General features: G+C 38.3%; 1 protein-coding gene across 1 annotated transcript in view; it reads right to left on the bottom strand.

The window, feature by feature from the left end:
* The window catches only part of MAGI2 (membrane associated guanylate kinase, WW and PDZ domain containing 2), a 765,547-nt gene that overhangs the window by 245,601 nt on the left and 496,962 nt on the right, over nucleotides 1–22,984 (bottom strand). The window contains exon 4 of the mRNA XM_059815959.1: nucleotides 9,354–9,569. Within this exon, the coding sequence (XP_059671942.1) occupies nucleotides 9,354–9,569 (216 nt within the window). The remainder of the gene's footprint in view (nucleotides 1–9,353; nucleotides 9,570–22,984) is intronic.

Here is a 22,984-nt window from a genome sequence, read left to right as displayed (position 1 = left end):
CTCACTGTGACCAAGAACATATTCAGGAAGGAGTCTTCCTCTTCTATATCTTTTTCAGGACTTGATCTTTCACTTTTTATTGATTTTACTTTCCATAAAGACAGAAATTACAAAATGTGGTGTCCAACATTGTCTCTACCACTATCGGTTCCCACAGTCCAGTCCACATACTTTTGGCTAAGCAAGTGCAGTACAACTTAGCGATACTTGTTAAAACATCTGCTGAACACAAACATAAGACAAAACCACAAGGTACCTCAAAAAAAATCAGCTAAATGGGGACTAGGGGTGCAATATTAGGAGTCTAAATGTGCCTTATCCACATTATTGAGCACTTATCTCCACATGTAAGAGTCTACATGTTCATCTGCATGAATTGAGCATCGTATAGCAGGGCTTCTATGCACACAGCTATTAATAACAGTGCAGAAAACACAATCTTTTCTTGACTATTACTAGCTCAAACAGAGGATGGTTGAGAGAACTTGTCCTACTAAAGGAAGAGATTCCTTCATCCTTGGAAGTGAATAAATTTGGTTGACTGGTTTACTAGGTATGTGTTTGTAAGCTGTGTTTTATCATATGGTCTATCTAGGAACTATTTATTGAAAAAATGTAGCAGGAACCTGTTGCCTCAGTGGTCAACAGAAGCTCTCATCCTTGGATCCTTTTTTTCCGTTGCACTTAAATAAAGCTTGATCTCATTGAAAAATTAGTCAGACCGCTACTTTTGGCCAAAAGAACTGCAACTAAAATAAATTCACAATTCTAAGGTATTGACTGAATCTCTGCTGACTATGATGGGATCCTAGTCAGATGGCTGTAATGACCCTACATGTTACATTAGGTAAAACAAATTCACTCCTGCTTAGGCTAGTTGCTCAGTTTCTAGATAGTTAAAATGAGGGGAGACGAATCTGAGACCTAGTAAGCATGGCTTTACATTAGGTTACGTGAAGGCTAACAACATAAGCTCACCAACAGATATAAATCATAGGGACACAGACAATGAATATCAGAGGAGAACTGAGAACAAACTGTGAACTTGTACACCAGTATTTAACCAAAATGATACATATTTGTTGTAATAGAGAGTAGACTGAGAATACTATGGCTTGTTCATAAAGATACATTAGGAATGAAGGAAGTATGTATGATTTTGTATCATCAAAAATGTATATACACTTGCTCTGGGTAATACTATATGGACTATACTGACGTCTGTGGATAATTATAAAAAAAGAAAGGAGAAAACATGTTTTTACAAGAAGTCAACAATGTAGTCTACAATAAAGTCCAAGAAGATGGCAGTTTCTTAGATGAACTAACAGTGCATCCAGAGCATGGCAATATGCAGAGACTTGTGTGAAACATGTAGGAGGTGGAACACAATTGGGTGAAATGATCTAATTTGTGATGCTTAGGACAACAAGAAAGAAGAGCAACAAAAAATAAACAGCAATGGCCTTAAACCCCCCAGATTTTAATAAACTCACAGAATTAATAGATTTGATGTTAGGGCAAGGAATGGTAAGGGAAAAGGAGTTCAGGAGAACTTGTAAAGATTAAATAAACAATACTAAGAATGCAAGCACAAATTGTTCTAACAAAAAAGAAAAATAGTAAGTATAATCAGAGATCATTTTGATTAAGCCATGACTTTTCAATGGTCTTCTACTTGAGCTAGAATTGTACAAAAGGTGAAAATTAGATTAAATTTCTAAGGATGAACACAGAAAAACAATATGGGTATCTAACAGCAAAGCATAACAGTCAGTCTAGAAAATGGGTACAGTCAAGGACATTAAAGGTGAGAAGAAAACTTTCTGTAAGTGCATTAATAAGAAGACAACGACCAAAAGCAGACTCATTCCACTATGTGGGAAGGAAGGAAAGCTAATAATATATGAAGCGTAAAAAACCCAAGGCAGTTAGCACTCTTTTTGCCTCAGTCACTACAGCAAAAAGATTACCTGTGATTAAATGACTAACATAATTAATGTCAACAATAGGGCTAAAGAACACGGAGTAGAGTGGGCAGAGAACAGGTCAGGTAAAACAGATGAAACAGCCATTCTCAATTGGCAGAGCCTGATGAAATGAAACCTAGGCTACTGAGGGAACCAATGACTCAGGCTCGTGGCTAGTAACGGCTACACCTTTGAGACTTCATGGGGAAAAGAAACTTAGAAAGAACAGACACAGTCCTCGTTTCAGCAAAGTATCTATGATTTAGTTTTTTAGATAGTTTTATATTCCTAATTTCAGAGCATCTAAGTTTCCTTTGAAATAATTTGCTCAATTAGACCATTACATCTTTTTGTAAAAAGGAGGAGGAAGACCCACGAAACTGTAACTTCATCTTTCTATTTATAATTCCTTGAAGGATGTTGGGACCAGCAATCAAGCCACCTACATGTAAGCTCTTCAAAGTTGATAAATAATTGTCAAGATTTTTCAGGAAGAAATTGTGCCAAACTAATCTTAGTTCTTTTCATGACAGAGTAACAGGTGCTGCTCCTTGGGGAGAAACGGTAGCTTTCACGATCTTAAAAAAAGACTTTTGACACTGATGCATACAGCCTATTAGAATAGTCTGAAAAAAAAATAGATCTGGTCTTGAACAAGGTGGTCGTCTATAGCTCTACAGCCATATGCAGCTCATGCTGCTAAACCTTAACTCATACTTGAACTACGTGGTGTTACAATCATTTTATGCTGTTTGGAAATGTGAATCTGTCGGAGGGAAGAAATGAATTAGTAAGAGACACAAACAAAAGTTTTGCTTAGTTACATCCCACAGCAGTGCAGTAGGATCCCAGGTGAGCTGAAGTCCCCTCCTCCTTATTTACCACTCCCAAATCTGTCCCCCACCTTGCCTTGGCTTTCCAAAATATGTAGCATCTGTGTGGTGCAAAATGCCACAATCAGCTGTAAAAATACAAGATGGGGAGCAAATGCCTAGGCAGAATTCTTAGTGAAAATACAATGGAGGTATGGGGATGTGCAAGGGATGTCTAACCATTATCTTCAGTCAATAACGTTACTATTGCAAAAGAAAAACAAGCATCATAATAGGCAGAAGAGTAAGCATATGCAATACAGGTCCTTCCACCTTCAGCTACAGTAAGGTTTAATCAGGAGTACTGTGCCCAGTTTGGAGAATTTCATATCAAGGAAGATGGGAAAACAGTCCAGAGGACAGAAAAGGAAAAAAAAAAAAAAAAAGAAACAGATTGGAAGCATGGAAAGATTGAAAAGCAGGTGTTTTGAGGAGAAGAGACTGATGGATAGGGGAAGCATTTTCAAGTATGTAAAAGTTTCCTGCAAAGCAGGGAGGATATATGGTCTCCACTTCCCCCGAGAATAGGACGATGTAGTTGCTGATAAATTCGTTTGGTTTTTTTGTTCTTATCTCTGCAAAGCAAAAGTAAGTTCTCATCTGTCTCAAGCATCACTGACAGATCTGTGAGTTGTATTCCTGAGGCTACCTGCAGTCTTGACCACTTTTCTACTACAGGAAGGATGCTGTACAGGTTAAACTGAAGAGGAGACATAAGGCCACATGGTACTTATAACTGCAGTAGAACAAATAAATTTGGAGCACGGGTGCATCACACACAATGGCTAATGATCAGCCAATTGGTCTGATAGAGCACAGGTGTGGTGACATTGCTGTGTCTTGGGATTTTACCATGATATCTGTAATGTGTTCTTCCTCAAGATCTTATTTTCAACAGGTATTAAGAGGACAGATTCTTGATTTTCAATAACTATATTAACAAATCCCAGCAGTCATGATGGCAGAAAAAATGTGGAAATTAAGCCTTGATGATTAGAAGAAATATTCTGAGCTTGTCTAAGACAGAGATTGCTATCAAAATATAGCAGGGGAAAAAGGAACCTGATGCTTATTTAACAACTTAAAAATATAATTATTTTAAAGCCAATCTTATGAATTATTAATTACTGGATCATTATCTTTTAATAGCTTACTTTGATAATGGAGAAGGCATCATGATGACTAAAACCCAAGCAATTAAGGTAGAATTGCCTAATGCTATTTAATAACATTAAGTTTTACACAATGGACATCGTAGTCACACATACTGAAATACAGCCCTACAGTGTCATCTTATCTTTTGTTATATGTATCTATCATTCACATACTCCAGGTAAGGTAGATATTCACATTACTGGTTTTCTTTCTGCTAATATATATTCATATATAAAGTTTGATTTGATAAAAACCAGGAGTTCTGGTTAAAAACTAGCAGTGTCTTAAATGTACAAATAAAGTTTGAAATACTACAGTAACACACTGTAGGCACAATCTTCAGACAATATATGATATAAAACAAGATCCTAGAATTGTACCATAATATGAGTCCAGCATTATTTTTGTCACTAAAAAAACCCAATCAATTGACTTTATGTCAAGTGAAATAGCCTACTACAGCTGCTGTCTTGCTACAAAACAGATTACATGGTCCAGTTTTCAAAAGCAGTGCAGCACAGTATCTCAAGAGCGAGTGTCCTGGGAAGTGACAGAATAGGCACCAGTAAAGCATCAGCAAGTTATTGCTTATGTGGAATACAAAGAACTTTGAGAACAAGGTAATGTGTGTGTTAAAAATGCCTACTTACCATTAAATACTATAAGTTCATCTCTGTAGTACTCCAACTCCAAATACCATCAGTTAAATTATTACTGGTTGATATGACATATTCTTCACACAGCTCTTAGACAATACAGTGACCATTTTTTAAAAAAACAACTGGTAGTTATGTTGTGATAGTCTCAGAATTTGAGCCTTCATCAACACTTTTGCTTGTGCTTTAAATTGTTTCCGTTAGTTACAATCTAACTCTTGAAATTTGCCATCTAAACATGTAAGAGGACCTTGTCACTTTATTCCTTTATTTTAATGGTGCAGATTATTCACGCAGTGAAATTTAAAAACTTATTCTTTTCTTCCAAAAGAACCAACTCAGGTGACCTGAGCAATATCAGCAGAGAACAAATTAAAGGAAATATTATTAAAGAGTAATTTATGGAGTGGTTTTAGCAGCTCTTAAAGAAAATGTCGCAGCTCTTTATACCCTTATTGTATCTAAATGACTAATTTGTTTAATTCTGCACAGGAAACAGTCCATCCATTTTAAATAACTGTTGGATACAAAAGTAATTTACACTCATGTTTGCTGAGCTATGTGCGTCTATTTTCTGGTGAAAATATCACTCTGCAGCCTTGGAGCTGCTCCCGCTCCCACAGAGCTGTAGCCATACTTGGGTTTTGGTGCTTTGCATGGAGGCACTGATCCCACTGACTACTAACACAATACGAACTAGGAGGTGATGTGGGTGAAGGAAAACAGGACACATGGAGACTGGGTGAGCATAGGGTATTCTGTAGGTCATAGGTTGTGACCTAGCTGTGATAAATTTAGTTTAGAGAACAAACCTACAACGGAAATATCAATGGACACCAATTTTTGTATTTTTTAAAATCTTATGGCTCTTGGATGCCATGTGTGTTATTTTCATGCCTATGGCTGTCTTTGCTGTGTAATAACAAAAGAACAAGCTCAACCTGTTCCTTGGGACTACTGCACCTTGAGTGGTAACTGACGGCATTGGGACTCTAGCCTTTTGCTTCATTATCAACCTAAGACATGGAATGATCATTTTGAAACTTTATGTCATATCTTATCCCTCAATTAATTTGAGCTTGCCAGAACTTTCATTCTCTGGGTGCAACTTATTGCTCAAGTAATGTCAGAATAATGTACATACATAAGCATTCTTTCAATGCTAGAGTGGTTCTTCTGGAGTTTGGATGATAAACACTTAGTCAGAAGTGTGAAGCAAATGTGACATGACCAACACAGTCTCAAATCATGATGCTGGTTGTGAAGGAGACTGACTTAATTTTCTGCAGACACGAACAGCAACTGCAGTGAAAACTGAATGTCTGACAAGCAGGTTGCAATTTGAGTAACAGTCTTTTTACCTCTTTTGTCAAAGTATCAGTTTTGCTGAAATCATTCATTTCAATGCAGTGTCCGTCAGGAAAGGCTTCTCAGGTACAAGAGGTCTCACCCAAACCAGTGAATGGCAGAGACCCAGCCCAGAGTAGCCAGAGGCCCAATAATGTGGGCAATTGCACTAGGTATGAGAAACCCAGCGCTAGCTCTAGACTTGACCATCTTAACAGCTAATCTATAGATGGTGTCTCTCATATGTGGCTTGGCAAATAGTAGGATTCTTCATTTAAATATAGCTATCCAGGCTCCTGTGTATCTGTAGTCTGAATTAAGCATTCTAGATTGCAGAGGTGATATCCTAAAATGGCTATCTAAAACACCTATGCTCTCTTACTCTTTGGAATGGTCTGTTTCTCCTTACTTTATATAAAGAGAGCAGAGACAAGTAGCTCAAACAAGAAGTAAGGCATTTAGGCATATAATTTACTGAAGTTGAGTGAAATAGATCCCATCTCCCAATTAATAATATTGTGTCTTGAGAGGACTTGATCCAGGATGAAGGACTGAGAGTGCTCCATTCTAAAATGGCCAAAAGCCTCATCCTAAAGAAGAGAGAAGGCTTCCTGTTGGGTTCTGAGCTGAGGACAGGTGACAAAAATTGGAAAGAATAAACACATTGGGCAGCAGAAATTAACAAGAAGACAATTATGGAGCACAGTTGTAGATCTCCAATCTGTTCAAATATAACTGTCCGAGGGAAATCTGATGGCCTATGAAGTAAGGTTTGTGGAAGTGAATTAACGAAAAATTGATTCCTACTAATAAAGCTCAACAGATGCACGGATTATCTCGACAGACACTGAAAAGTGGTTTGAAAAATCAGACCAAAAGCACAGAGATCTCTGCAACTACAAATGTCGCTTATTGGTCTGATAAAGACAGGTTTATTTTCCTCAGATTCATCTTAGGTCTGTTACTATTTCACCCTAGCAGTCCTAGGTGTTACAGTAGTCCTTTGCCTTGCCAGGACTCTGATACCTTTGGCAGTTAATAAGTCATTAAGTTGCTGAGAGTCTATAAAAAATGTATCAATGTTTCGGATGTCCCAAGAGTCCTATATTTAATAAAAGACTCCCATTAGAAGTGAAGCATTTAAAATACAATACACTTTCTAAAAGAACTGGAAATAACAAATATCCTGCCTTGGTTGGTTCTTTATGAAAACTAGATTGCTCCCTCCACCAAGAGTTTTAAAAGAAAAAGAAAATAATTAACATATTCTGGTTTTCCTGATTGTTCAAAGACACATACTACAAATGCACACACATTTTAAAGGTAGCTAAAACGCTGTCAGCTCACAGAGAAAATGACTGCAGTAACAGGGTCCGTGGGAGCTACACTGCCCAACAAAGGCAACACAGCATGTATGTACAGAGCTGCTTTGCTACAATCCCCAAAGTCCTCAATCAGTGTAACTGAACAACAAAACCCTGCTTATGAAACCATGAGAGCCAACACAGGCACTGCTTGTTCTGCTGGCCACACCTACAGGAATTACTTTGTGGGGGGCGAGGAGGGGGGCTGTCTTACACTGATGCTCATGTATTTCATTTTTTAACACAGCACATGCCAGTGCCTGCCTAGTCATCATTCACGTAGTATTTGCCTGGGAGAAACGAATTATAGGTGTACAATGCAAGGAGAAAAGCGGGTAAATGTTGCCTCTTGATCCAGTTTGAGCTGAAACATATTGCCCTGGAAATTGCTCCTCAGCAATGGTCCTTTACGTGGCACATTTTGAATAACTGGAAAAAAAAATCTTTCTCATGATTTCTACAATACACATCAGAGACCAAATCCTGCCTTTGCCTCTTTTGCTGTAGAAGTATCCTGGCAACAGAGCCAGTGCTGATGTTTTATGTAAGGATTTCTGGGCTTCATCCTTTTCTGCTTAGCTGTGTAGGAAAGGCACTAAGCGTTAGGTCATTGCTGACAGATGCAATGTTGTGTGGAAGGGATGAGCAAGGCTCGTACAGCATGTGATGGCAATGGCCAGGGAGTAATGCTGCAGACCTTTGGCGAGCCGAGAGGGGAGAGCAAGATCCAGTCTTACCCCACGCTCCCTGGTGCCCTCCTTGTACACGGGGATGGATTCTGCACAGGAATTTACCCTTACACGTAATGTTAGGCAACAACTACAGAAAAGCATGTGGCAAATATATCCTTGATGGGAAGATATTCTATTCGATATACTTTCTAATGCAGTAGAAGAAAAAAAATATAGAGAGAGTCTGTAGTATCAAAATCCTTTTTACAGTGCTTAGAAGATTAGGTAATGGATTTTTTGTTTCGTATTAACCTATACATTTAGAGAACTTGCAATATTCCATTTTATCTTCTCATCCATATGATTGTAACTACAGACTTCTACTTCAATAATTTGTTCCTGAATTTCTAAGTTCACCAAAAAGGATTCACAGATTTACTTCTCAGAGAGATATAAAAGTCTAAACTCTTTAATTTCCTACTTGAACAAAAAAAATCATTTCTTAAATGGCATTTCAGAATAAAAATGATTAAGTACAGTAAAATGATGACTCTTGCTGAAATGTTGAAGGGGAAGCTGATTACCTGCTTGGGAAAAGGCTGGAGTGTTCTCACTCAGGATACCAGTCAGTATTTTGAGCCTAGATTTTTCTGAAGAACGATGATCCAAGGGGTAAAACAACAGCTGGCTTTTAAGACTAGGCATCTGAAACCTTTATAAGCTTTATGCAGGCTCTGGAAGGGGTCCTTCCTGGTAGTATTGCCAGCTAAGTTTCATCGGCATTGCCACAAATTTGATAATATGATGACAACTTTACCCTTACACAGTATTGCTAAGATTTCATAACAATTTACAAAAGCTCACTTCATAATGTGGTGAACTCTCTTGTGAGTATCACCATTTGAGAACAAGGAGACTTGAAACACAGAGACTGGATTCAGTTCTCTAGACTCCCTCTATAGTCAATGGAGAGAAATCGGCACTTGTGATTGATTTCCTAACCTAGAAATCTCAAAGAGATCACATGAAGTGTATTCAGAAAGTAGATATTTTTCTCTTTGGTCTATAAAGAGGGTTCAAAGTGACTAGTTCAGAGACAGATATCTTTACAGTAGCTGAGGTAAGTGAGATGCATCCCAAAAACGGAGGTTAAGTAATTTGGTTTAGACTTGACAGAAATCCTATTATTCAGGATTCCTGGCTTTCAGTCTTGCAACAACATCCTTACCTGAACATGTATATTCTCACTGCAGAAGGAGGTAACTGAGGACTCTGTGAATAACAGAAATGCATTGCAAAGTAAGAAGGAAGAACAGACCTGGTGTTACTGTCACGTCATTTCCATTGACCACAGGTCTTTCTTCCTCTTCTTCCTCCGGTGTTTCAACACCCGTCTTCTCCATATTGCTCACAGACTTATTCCTTTTGCGTTTGCCTTCAGCCCCGGGAGTGGCACCTGGGAGGATCTGATCTGTTACATTTAACAGCAATGGAGCTGGTTCCGCTGGAGGCTTTGGAGTGCCGTAATAGTTGTCTGAAAAGAAAAGAAAAGGAATAACATGTAAATTTGCAGAAATACATCTACTGCTTCTTCTTCTTTTCGCTTAGATTAATTGGATTATGTGAAGTAGGATCTGATTAATCAGCGAATATAAAGATTAGTTTAGTTCAAAATGTTTTCTGTGAAGTTAAATATTCACCTTTCGTGAAATGGTAATTAATTTTCTTAGTGGTAATCAAATCCTACTCACAAGTATATACCATATCAACACTTCCTGAAACTTTAACAGGGTAAGTTAACATTCTTCTCATCCAAATACCTGACAAATAGGCAGGATAACAGGGCTGTTTTCTTACATCAAACTGTTAGTTAGGACAAATTAGATTTGTAATATTTATGCCACAATACCAGAGATTCTGAAGGATAAAAAGGGCCATAAAAGTATTGGCTATTTACTATATTATGTCATTTTCACAGTGCCCCCAAAATCTCTCACCTGCTTAGAAAGTAAATAATCATTCAAAGATTCAGAGATTTGCAGTTTTGAGTAATGCTTGCACTATCTCATTTTTCATATTTGTCAAATTTTTGCTATTCACGAGCAAAGGTCCAGATTTGTAATGGTTAATACTAATATATTTTCAAAGAAAGTTGAAATCTTATGCATTAGGGCTTAAAATAATCTCAAAATACTAAGGAATTCTGAGAAGATTTAAGGTGGCTGACAGATTACTCTCTATTTGTCTCTCATGAAATTTCTGGCAACTTCTTCTGAATCATCTACTTTCTGGTAGAAGGATTATTAGATTAGATGGACGATGATCTGATCTTTTCTATCAATATCTGTATGCTTGCATTTCTAGCACATTTGGTCGCAAAATTGGTTTCTTACTGATACCTCAAATTTCTCTTAAAAAATGTGGTTCAAAAATAAAATAGTAAAATAATAAAATAAAAGAATATAAAAAATATTAGCAAGTCCTCTCTAGAAGCAAACATAAAGCATAATATAAGACATGAAGATAAAAACATGCTATTTATGCAGTTATCTTTTTTCAACTGAAAGTTGCATTGAAGGGCGGTGAACACGATGCCTTACAAATAGATTTTCAGCAGTTAGTACGGGAAACTAAAAATACTGGCCAGCTCTGAGAAACTTTCTAAAGAATAAAGTACATATGTAAGGATATTAAGTTGATGAAGGTATTTGTAGACTGTATGATCATTTTTTAATTCTTATCCCAAAATTTAGGGCTTCTGCACCATCAGGTAATAGCAGTAACTTGCAAAAATTATTTTGACCACATATGAGTGTGACACAGATAAAGATATATGCTATATCTGCACAGTAAACCTTCATGAGATGCATTTTGCAGGCAGAGTAAAAATTATTTCTGGTACTAGTATTCCTGTGGGTTTCAATGAATTACAGTGTTCAGCCACACGACCACCTCAATACAGGTAAGTAATTGAGCAGTCTTGCAACTACTGAATACTCTATGAATTTTTCTCAGTGGTTTAGCAAAACAATATTCATAACAGATATTTCTGTAATTGTAATACACTAGAAAAATTTACTGTGTTAAATGGCCCTTGAACTCACTCTGGGCTTACGGATGGCAAAACGAAAATATGACTCTCTGAAGATTTTCTTTTGATTGTATGAGATGGCAGCAGGTTTAACAAAGAGCCCTGATGGCAGTAGGGCAAAGAGTTGTGCCTTTGGATGGCTGTCTGTGACCTGCTCTCCCACAGTCTGCAGGAGGTTTTTGTGACTTCCCGGGTTAAAGCAAGGGAGAAGGTTTGGGGGTCTAAGGGGGGAAGGGAAATCGACATTGATCCACTCACAAAACTGTATCTCCAAAATATGTCAAAATCAGATCTGGTTGCAGTCGAACCTCTAAGCTCTGACAGTGCAGGGTGTTTTGAGAGTATCTGAAAAACAACAGTCTTGAAGGCAGTGTTAGCTGGAAGTCTATTTTCATATTTCCTTAAGAGCATGTTATCTTTATTGGGGAGATTGCATGTCTGAAATATTATGTATTTTGAAAAAAGTATTCCTCAATTTAAAAAATTCCTCACTGACCTAAGCCGTTTTACCAGTCTGAAAGTTACTCAGTGCCACAAATGCCTTAAGCTTCACAAAACTTGTGAGGTACGCACTGATTTCCACTGATTTCATAATATTCAGCACACAAATCCCAGGGTTATAGGACCAGTGTGATACAGTGAAACTAAAAGCATGGTACCCTGCCTTTTTTCCTTTGTTCTTAGTTTCGCCATTGTCATACAAAATCGAGCACAGTAGTAATTAGCAGTAATGCTAATATCCTGAAGAGTAGATAAGATATTTCAAATTAAGGACATGCTCATTCTATTTTTGGGTATTAAACACTTTTTCACTTCGACTGACTCTATGCATTAGTGGGAGACAGAGACAAAAGTCATAACAAAAAAATCTCTATGAATATCACATATATAAAATATAAGAATCAAAAATGCACATTTAAGATTAGGAGCCAAAGAGGATTTCACTCTTTCAGTTTCAAACTGAAAATGCAGTATAATTTCCAACTTCTGTCCTCTAACATTACGTGTCATGTGCTTTATGATGCAGTAACCATTGATTTGAAAGTGAGTTTTGCATTATTAGTTGTTATCTATCTATCTATCTATCTATCTATCTATCTATCTATCCACCCTTAATTCAAATATATTCATAAGCAGTGCAAATAAAAATAAGAAACTGGTCCACAGATATTGACATAATTGGAGCATCATGAAAATGATGAAAAGAATCTGTACAGATCCAAAGGAAAAAATATATAGGATGAGAGACCCAGCCATTTCAGTGAAGGAGCAATGCTGCATTAAAGGAAAATTACCATCAATGTAAACTATATGTTCCATCAAAAAGAGTTTCTCAGTGTCTTGAAATTCCTTGCCTAAACCTTAGAGGATTAGAGCTAATGGGAGACTCTCTCATAAAGCCTCAGCAATTGTCATATGTAGGCATAATGCAGAGACTAAATGTTTAAAAACCATAACTTTTGTTGCAATTATGGTTGGAAAATCTCTGATAGAAACAGCTCTTTTTCATCTTGCCTGAGCAAAGGACAGGGCTGGTTCAAGATGTTACTGTTGAAACACTAATCATAAGGTACTGAAATTCAGCTTCCTGTAGGTACAAAAAGCACACCAAATAAATAATATCAATTGTGTTTCGTTTAAAAAAGGAATTAATAAGAAAAAAAAGAAAGCTCACTAAAAGAAAACATAAATCCCGTGCTCATTGGCAGTCAAAAAACCCAGCAGTTCGGAGCTTTAAAAAGAGGAATGGAGCACAAAACAGAAAACACCTTTATAGCACTACACAAAACTACATAGTACCCTCCCTTTTGTATACTGCCTGCTGTTCTGCTTCTTGCCTCTCAAAAATTACATGGGGGAACTAAAGAAGGGCAATTAAAGCTTGGAACTGCTTAAATTGATTTGGAGTTTTCAGCTTGGAAATGGGACAACTGAAGGGGGATATGGCAGATATGTATAAAATCAGGAGAACCCTGGGAAAGTGCCTAGAAAATAAATGAATGGATGCTTGGCTTCTCACTACATGGGAACAAGAGGATGCCCGGTGAAATCAGCAGGTTTAAAACAAGCAAAAGAGGTGGATTTTTTTCACACAGCATAAGAGAATAGCGGCATTCACTGTCACATGCTGCCAGTATCATAAATACAGTCAAAAAGTAATTATACAAAGTCATAGAAGAAAAAAACCATGAAAGCCTATTAAATCTAAAGGTACAAATTCTGAATCAAGAGTTCTATACAGTACAGGTCGGTGGAGCGCAGAATGTATCTTTCCATGCCTTCCTTGTTCTTATATTTTTTGCCTTAACATCTACCAAGGGGCAGTAGTAGAGACAGAGTACAGGGCTACAGTTTCCCTTGGTTTGTCTCAGTGCAGCCACTCTCTTACTCAGTTGCCTCCTCGTTGCACTTAAAAACTGCGTGCATGCTCCTCTGCCACCCCAGCACAAAGTCAAGAGGCCAGTTTAAGCCAGCAGAGCTTAAGCTAAGCTCTTTGCACTGGACCTGACTAAAAGCCTTCCTGCAGACAGGCAGCGCAGACCGAGTATTTAACTGCGGAAAACACACCCCTGTTTAATCCATCTTGCTGCTGTGCCTGATTGCCTCAGTGGTCCCAGCCTGTTTCCGCGTGCAGCTGAACACTGAAGATGGTCTAACTCAACCTATTTGACTCTGCTGTTGAAAGATTGGAAGCCATGGCACAGTTACAATTACCAAGTATTCCTTGCCACCCCTAAGGTGTATGAAAAGGTCTACCTGACTCTGCAAAGAGGGAGTCAGAGAAAATTACTGGGGAGGTTAGCCCTGATGACAGAGACCAGATCAGGAAGTCAGAAGCAGCACAAAAAGGAGAAAATGAGGAGGACAAAGCAGCTATTTTTTTCCTTAACCTGAGCTCACCTATGTCAGGAAGTAGTAAGACACTTATTTTATTGATGAAGTGTTTGATGATGAAGCAATAGATCCTAACTTGTTTCCTGAGGAAAAATAAGCCCTTATGGAAGAAAAAAAAAAGATTTGGATGGTAGTAAAGAAGCAGAAGAATCACGCTGAAACGATAACAAGACTCAGGTCTGGTGACGGTCACTATACTGATGTGTTCAACACGCAGTGATCCCAATTACTGGAAGCGGTTGTAAATGTTTCTCCCACAATGTTGTGCTCCACTTCGCACTACGTTGCAACACCTTCACCGCCACCCCCCACGCCCCCTCTCTCCTTCTGCGAGGAAAGACCCCAAAATGCAGCATAGAGCGGACATCTCCATTTTCCATCCTTCCACACAGGGAAGGGAGAGGAAGGGCTTTTTGCCAGGTCAGCATCCCTGGCTGTGGAGGAGGACGTACTCCCTTAGCTCCTGGCACTGGCCAGCCTGAACCACCAGATTGTGGAGGAAGGGGGTTATTGCTGGGAGAGTCCTTGACTCCTGAAGCTCCACTGATCTCATCTAAGAAATGAAAAAGTCTAGTTTAAAAATGTAAGCATTATGAAAAGTTAAAAGCGGTGCTGAGGAATTAGGAAATTATAGTAAGAATGAACAATCAGACAGAAAACGAGAGGTGTGCCAGAGTCAAAAGCTTTTAATATGAATACTTCCAACTATGACTCAGATTCTGAGCCCAGAATGAGATACACATTCCTTTTCACACTTATTTTTAGAGTGGAATGAAACAATACCCAGCTACAAATACACCCCTGCTTCTGCTTATTCAGCACCCTCATTTAGATAGATCTGTCTGTACTGTTTATACAATTTTGAATTGCTGAAGTATCAGTCAAAATTGTGTGAGTGAGCCACAACTCTAGGAAATGAAAGAAAAACTTTATTTTTCAGTTAGTAGAACAATAACTGCAAATGTTGTAATGAACGTTAAAACTTTACATTCTGCTTTTGTGTTCACTCACTAGTGAGGGCAAAGTACTCTGAAGTCTAATTGTTGTATGAATATAAGAGTTACATTTGATATTTTAACAGCCCACAAACAAATAGGGAAAAATAATGGATTGCAATGGTATACAGAGTTTTAGGTAGGCAGAAATTAGCTTAATTTTTAATTAAAATAATAATGTGAATAAATGTGAATATTTTATTATTTGAGTCAAAGATTTTATGATTTGATTCAGAGATGATAGCTGCATTTGTTTATGACTAGAGGCCCATCGCATACATCAGGAAGCATCTGTTTATAATCTATGTCTGTTTATAATCAATGTCCAGATGGAGATCAGTGACAAGTGGTGTCCCTCAGGGGTCTGTATTGGGGCGAGTACTGTTTAATATCTTCATCAATGACATAGACAGTGGGATTGAGTGCACCCTCAGCAAGTTTGCAGATGACACCAAGCTGAGTAGCGTGGTTGACATGCCTGAGGGATGGGATGCCATCCATAGGGACCTGGCCAAGCTCAAGAAGTGGGCCCATGTTAACCTCATGAGGTTCAACAAGGCCAAGCACAAGGTCCTGCATCTGGGTTGGGACAATCCCCAGTATCAGTAAAGGCTGGGGGATGAAGGGATTGAGAGCAGCCCTGTGGAGAAGGACTTGGGGAGTACTGGTGGATGAAAAGCTGGGCATGAGCCAGCAATGCGCGCTCGCAGCCCAGAAGGCCAACCGTATCTTGGGCTGCATCAAAAGAAGTGTGGCCAGCAGGTTGAGGGAGGTGATTCTGCCCCTCTACTCCGCTCTCATGAGACCCCACCTGGAGTACTGCGTCCAGCTCTGGGGCCCCCAGCACAGGAAAGACAAGGACCTGTTGAAGCCAGTCCAGAGGAGGGCCACAAAAATGATCAGAGGAATGGAACACCTCTTTTATGAAGAAAGGCTGAGAGAGTTGGGGTTTTTCATCCTGGAGAAGAGAAGGCTCCGGGAAGACCTTGTTGTAGCCTTTCAGTACTTAAAGGGGGCTTATAAGAAAGATGGGGACAGAAATTTTAGCAGGGCCTCTTGCAATAGGACAAGGGGCAATGGTTTTAAACTAAAAGAGGGCAGATTTAAACTAGGTTTAAGGAAGAAATGTTTTACAATGAGGGTGGTGAGACACTGGAACAGGTTGCCCAGAGGGGTGGGAGATGCCCCACCCCTGGAAACATTCAAGGTCAAGTTGGATGGAGCTCTGAGCAACTTGATCTAGTTGAAGATGTCCCTGCTCATTGCAGGGGGTTGGACTAGATGACCTTTAAAGGTCCCTCCCAACCCAAACTATTCTATGATTCTATTCTATAACGAAGGTGTCTGAACATCATCTAAATAATAAGAAAAAACAGGTTTTGGAAGCAAGAATGAAAGGAGATCTGAAAACAATGTCTCCATCTGTAGTGACCCACAGCCTGCAAGCCCTGAGATGTCAGGCTCAAGTCTGCTGCAGTCTGGAGTCCACGCACTGAGCATTCTGGCAACCTCCAGAAGACAGCAGGAAAGAAAGCCTGTGGTTTTGGTATTGCTTAGGGCAGACTCATCACACTGGCAGCATAACCAGCAGGGTAAGATCATATGTGGTTGGTAGTCTCTCAAACCTTGCATTAAATTTTCATGGCCAACATAGCCCAGGTGAATGGGTCGCAGACACCTTCTTTGAAGGATTTGCTATTGTTTGCAACGGACGTTGAAGACAGGAAGGATTCCTAAATACAGGCTCCATGGACCTCCTAAACTTTGTGTAGACCTCCAGGAGCCAACCACGTGGCATCATAATGCTCTCACTTCACTGTGCTGTCAGATCCACACATCTCTTTGCTGTGGAATTACGTTCAATTGATTGGCATCTTCTTATGAAATTATTTTATTCTAACATTTCTGTACTTAACCTTTACTTATAATTTAGAACATTCCTTTGTATGTCATGAAACATGTACAAATACACAAGTATAGAATATTTTAAAACTGAAAAAGCCCTCTCTCAAAATTCTTACAACCATCTTATAAAATTCCCAAAGAGGAAAACAGTACATAGACATTGTTAAAATATAATTAGTGATGTATTTTAACAAAATTCAAGACAATTACCACCTCCTTAAGGAAGCCTAGCACACTTCTTTTCACCCACTCACCCTGAGTGAGTAATTTATTTTGACGGGTGACTATACTATAATTAGGGCTTTTTTAATCATTGCTGTAAGGCTGGGTGAGTAGATTTTGTTCTTGGGTTCATACATTTTCATGATGGTTTTGCAATGCTGCTTGATGGATCAAAGTTGCAGAACTCTTAGTGCAGTGCCCAAGTAAGCGGAATTAAAAAATGAAGCCTTATAAAACCTTTAGATTTTAGATTTACATTGGTATTATTTTTACTCATGATCTTGTGTCATTAAGATGGCAAAGAGGCCAGGAAAGGCCGTAGTTCAGATCTCTCAGGATTTAGGGGGAAAAAAAAAGTTATTAAATATAAGTTCATGATTATGTTTTTCAACAACAGCTTTTAACTTCTATTGTGTTCTCTGAAATACTTACATGCAAAGTTATACTTTTACTAAGATCTTCGCTGCTACTTTTTTTTTCTCTACTTTTAGCCAGAGACTGCAGATCCCAGAGAAGTCTTTGCCATTCTTTTTCTAACTAAGCCTTTGAATCCAGATTGCTTAGTTCTCTGAGCCTCGCTGTTACATTAACGTCTGAATTAAAAATACAAATTAAAATTTATTTACTTTGGGAGTGCTGTCAGAATGAGTTACACATGATATACAGAACTAATTCCATACTTGTTGGATATAGAGATCCCCATGGCTACTTGTTATAAAGTCTGTTTTTCACCCTTGCTATTTTCTAACTGTACTGGGTTTTAGCTATGGGTAAAGCTACTCAAAAGGAATATTTTCCAGAGATCTCAGGGTTCTGCTAGAACAGAGGGGTCAGAGTTATTGCCCATGCATTTCCAACAAACACTTGAGCATTCTCTGGCAGGGGTTGTCCAGCTGTTTCCCAGAGGCAGCGAGATTTTTGATGTCTTGTGTTGCTGCGACTCTTCCCCAGGCAGAATTCTCATTTGGGTTGGTCTCTGCAGCTTCTGCTCGCAGACATTAGGCAGATATGCTAACTTCTGTGTCAACTAATGACATTTTAATAACTGGCTTCAGGATTGTCTATTCATCTACACTAAAATTAAATCACTAATTATAGCTGTGGATTTTTGCCCAAGAGTGTTCTGGCCCCCAATGAATGCAATCGCAGAGGAAGTTTCTAAATTCACAAATACAGAAATGGAAACAGACGGGCTGTCAAACCTCCCAACATGACAGACCTGCTCTTCTCTTACTATCGGACCCCAAATACCCCCAGTAAGAATCTCTCTTTTCCAGACAGACTGGGAAAGACTGTAAAAGTAAGGATATATAAGTTTGTTTCAATTTCTTAATTGACATTTTTGAAGATAAGTATCAGTAGCGAATCATTTTTGTAACCTTAAGGTACTGATAGAGTATATCAGATCTGCATAGGGGATGACTTAAAACAATTCTGATTTTCAGAAATTCTGAAGACCCCAAAACTAACGCATACAAAGTTAATTCTCATTTTAAAAAATGTTTTCCTCAGAGATGTCACTTTATGCTTTAGTGTATTTCAGAGAGTTCAGACTCCTAAGTTTTCTTCATCTCTGTTTCCATAGTTCCATTTTACATCGCTGCTTTTTTTTAACTGAAGTATCCTTTTTTTTTCCTTTCTTTTTTTAAGTACTAGGGTGGTTTTATCCTATAAAAATTCTGCATTGTTGATTAATTTTTTAGCTATTTGCAGTAGCTCATCTACACATTTAGGCACATATGCAAGACTAATCCCTAAAAATTCTGTGTAAGAGTACAAGCAGCAAGTAGAAAAAACAATTTTACCTTTACAGAATCAGATACTGCCTGAACTGTTTTCATCAACCCTTTAATTCTTACTAAGACCAAACCATGTGAACAGATACAACCCTCTTGAGCACTAAATCTCTCACAGTCAGGAAATAAGAGTTCTCCTGGCAGACCTGGGAATCCCATGGGTTGAAGGTGTAAATACATTTCAGATAAAGTAACTATAAACCATCCTGCGTTAAGTCCAGGTGGAGGTGGCTACGGAGAGGGAACTGTCTTGCTTTGAGACTCCTCAAAGATTAAGGTCCTGACCTCATTTCTCCCCAAAATTTTTCGAGTTTGTATTTCCCTCTGAGAAGCAGAACTAATCAATTTTAGATAATGGCCTAGAAGAGAGATGACTGCTTATCAGATGCAGCAGTGTGCTGCATGCACTGCACATCATCACAGATCCCCCAACCACTAGCAAATATGAAGTGACCTTTAACTTCCATGTTTTGATCTTATACTGAGCACAGCATACCAGAAGTGGAAAATCTAGATAGAGCTCTTTAAAAGGCTACTCTTACTTATTTAAGGAAAATTGTGTCCCTTTGGACAGGAATTAATGATTAATACAAAAGGGCATTTGGACTTGACAAACGAGAATCACAGAGGTATGAATGCAGGATATTGGAGCAAGACTGTGCAACAATAGAGCTTGATAAATATGTTAGGAACTATTTTATAGTATTTTGCACATTTTAAAGCAATTCTGTCATCTGACCTCATCTTCTAAAAGGCAATAGTACAATCTGAAACCTCTACGTTCCCATAAAATTCCTAAACAGTATATTCTTTGCTGCAGCTAAGCAGAGATACAGAGATACTTCCTCCCACAGCACATACATCTTTTCTGTTGTGAGCTGGCTGTTGTCTGGATTCAGCCCTTGAGTAGTCACTTGTCATTGTATCTGATCCCTAAATGACAAGAGAGAGTAGGTTTTTAACTCATTTCACTTTTGCTGCTTAGAAGTTAGGTGTCTAGTTTAAAGTAACCAGCTCTCTCTACCCACCTGCCCTCGGTAGAGATCTTAGGTGGGATGAATTGACCTCTGGAACTGTACACGTTTTTGGCTGCTGACCTTACAAGAAGGTCCAGACACCTTTTAGATGGCTAATGATATATGACATGATTCAGACCTTTAATAACCAAGGTCCCAACACACTGAATCATGCTATTACTTTCTGCCATCATTTAAAGATTTAGGCTTAACAAACTATGAGATTGCCTACTTCCCTTGAACTCTGATTTTGTATAATTTATACATTATTGCTAAGGTTCTTGTAGAAATGAAAGTCCTTTGCCATATTAGAGAACAGCTTGCAGCAGAGTCCCTCCCTTTTGACAGTAGTGCGTACATGGTTTTACACCCCTACAAATGATCTGGAAAGGAAATACGTGAAAAGACTAAGAGCATTTCTAGACAAAATTTTATCTAGTTTAGTCTGGGCCACAGAAGTGGATGTTTCTGAAGCTTCAGAAGGACTAAAAAAAAGAAAAAGATACAAGTGTACGGGAAGGCATCACATTAGATGAACTTTATTATTGATAAATGCAAATCAGGGAACCGTCAGGTTATAAAATGACTATCCTTTCTAGAGAGATACTGACATTACTGAAGACAGCTCATTGTACAGTAGCAGCTTCCTTCTGCTAAATAATAAACAAAGCTAGAACTGAAAACTGGAGGGGAGCTTATGGAAGGAATAGAATGATGTGTAATGCAAATGTTCAATAATGTGTTTAAGAACTTTATTGCATGCAGTGTTGGCCCAGACTTTTTTAAAGAAAAAAAATTATAGAAATAAAAGATGTCGTGAGAAAAGCAAAGAAAATTATAAACTTCCTATAATAAAAACCAAATATACTTCAGTTGTACAAATAAAATGTATTTATGTAATAAGGTGGTAAAAAGGAAGGGATATGATAAAAGTAAATAAATACAAAATTGGCATAAAATTAAAGATGAGAAATTGAAGGTCAGTGAGAGGAAGCATTCAAAATGTCTTAAACTGTAGAACTTCTGAAGTTTTTCAGATCAAGTTTTGAGTCAAAAATGGGAATGAGTTTCAAGAACATACAGTTACTATACCAGAAATTTTTGAGAGATTACCCACATGTTAAATCAATCCATAGTTGCTACAGATCTATCTGAAAATGCTGTGTGTAGGGGAACAGGGACCAGGTGAAGTTTACTCAAAAATGTATATTGTGGATGTCTCATAATCCTGAGAATTGCCTGATCTGTCTTTTGCCTGAGACAAGATACTGAATTAATGCCCCCACCCCTGGTTTGATCAGTACTGTCTTTCCTTTTTTTCATAGGAATTTAGCTTATTTTAAAAGCTGCACTTATAGACACCTTATACAATTTCACAGTGGCATTTTATCTGGGTTATAGTTGGAAACCTGTCATCTCCAACTTCCTTGACAACCTCAAGAAGGCACTCTAGACTGCTAAATTCATCTGACATTTTCTTCAAACTTGTTTTTTGAGAAAAGAAGAGATCCCTGTAGTCAATCATTTTTTGTATTCATTTATTCAAGCTGCTACCAGAGAAAGTTATCTTGCCAATTGGAGAGGTGCGTAGGGAATCCTTGCCTTGTGTGCCTAAAAAGGCATCTGCAGATTGTCCTGGATAGTCATCTTGCACAACGTGAATAAATCATATGTTCCCTATTGGTTCTTCCCTTAAGGAGTTGTCAGAATAAATAAAAATACTTCTCAGAGACTCCCAGTAATTCCAGGTAATGAAAATAAACAAAGAAACTTCAAAAAAAAACCCAGAGAAAAATACTATATAAATTCTGTCTTCATCAACAGATTATTATTTTGCCATATTAATGTAAATCATCAGGTTTTTTTAAGCTAATTTGGTATTATAAATCCTAAATACTAAACATTTAATGGAGACTCTGTGTTCCCACTTTCCCTTAAAGCCAGTATGATACCTCTTTCTAATGTGGCATTTTTTTACTCAATTTGCTGTCTACCACTTTGGTCCCTATATGACAGAGATATAGAGCTTTACTTTTCTCATGGGAGTATTAATCTATAACTTTTCTACCAATGAGTTCTTGTGCTATAACAAGGCATTTTAGCTCCTTCTGAGCTCAGTTACTACATCAAGATGCATGATGAGGCAACCCCCAGTTCTGAAAACCTGTCCTAAAAACCAACAATCTACCTGTGTTGTAACACAACTTTCAGCCAGGAGGAAAAAAAAGGTTTAGAAACTAAGTATTTTTGAGTCATTCAGAAAAAGTCAGGTTAGAAAGAAACTAATAGATATTGGGGAATGATGTAATTGATATTTCCTGGGGTGACTTTATCACATGTTAGTAGAAGAACAGAGTAGGGAAAGACAGTCTTGGATTCTCTAACAAATGAACTTGCCACACTTGATGAGGCTTCTCTCTCCTAAACTGTATCATCAGGCCACTTCTGGCATGCTCTTCTTCAGGGCCCACAAATTATAAGCTTCACAGTGTCATTCTTCCAAAAGAGGGAATGGAGGGTCACCTTCATCCAGTAGCTAGGGCATTCTCTGGGAGTGCAAGGTGAGACATTAAATAAACCCTGACCTTCCACTGCCCCTTTTCTTTGGCCACGAGGCTACCAAGTGGCCACAGAAAGTGTCATCACCACTATGAGAACCTGGGCATTTTGCTATGTGTCCAACTCGTATTATGCATTCTCTGAGCTTGGATAGGAGTGCTGTGGAAGTGTGTGGTATATAGGTGCTCCCCACTCATTTCTGAACTATGACAGAATTTAGGCACAAATAGACACTTTGGTCCCAAGGCCATGGAGGTCTCTGCATGCACGGAACTGGAGGAATGCAGCAGCTGTCAGTGCTGACTGAATTAAGTGTTATTGGAGCCAATGGTCCAAATTTTGCCCTTAATTTATGCTAGAAAGATACAACACAAATGGAATTTACATCAGTGAGAGCTGTAGATCCAGCTGATCAACAGCAGAAAGAGTGGTTGTTAGAAGTCAAAGAGAGCTTTCACTTTGTCTCTCTA

Source organism: Gavia stellata, chromosome 4 (assembly GCF_030936135.1).
Source record: "Gavia stellata isolate bGavSte3 chromosome 4, bGavSte3.hap2, whole genome shotgun sequence".
NCBI classification, from domain to species: domain Eukaryota; kingdom Metazoa; phylum Chordata; class Aves; order Gaviiformes; family Gaviidae; genus Gavia; species Gavia stellata.
This window is presented reverse-complemented; position numbering and strand designations above follow the sequence as displayed.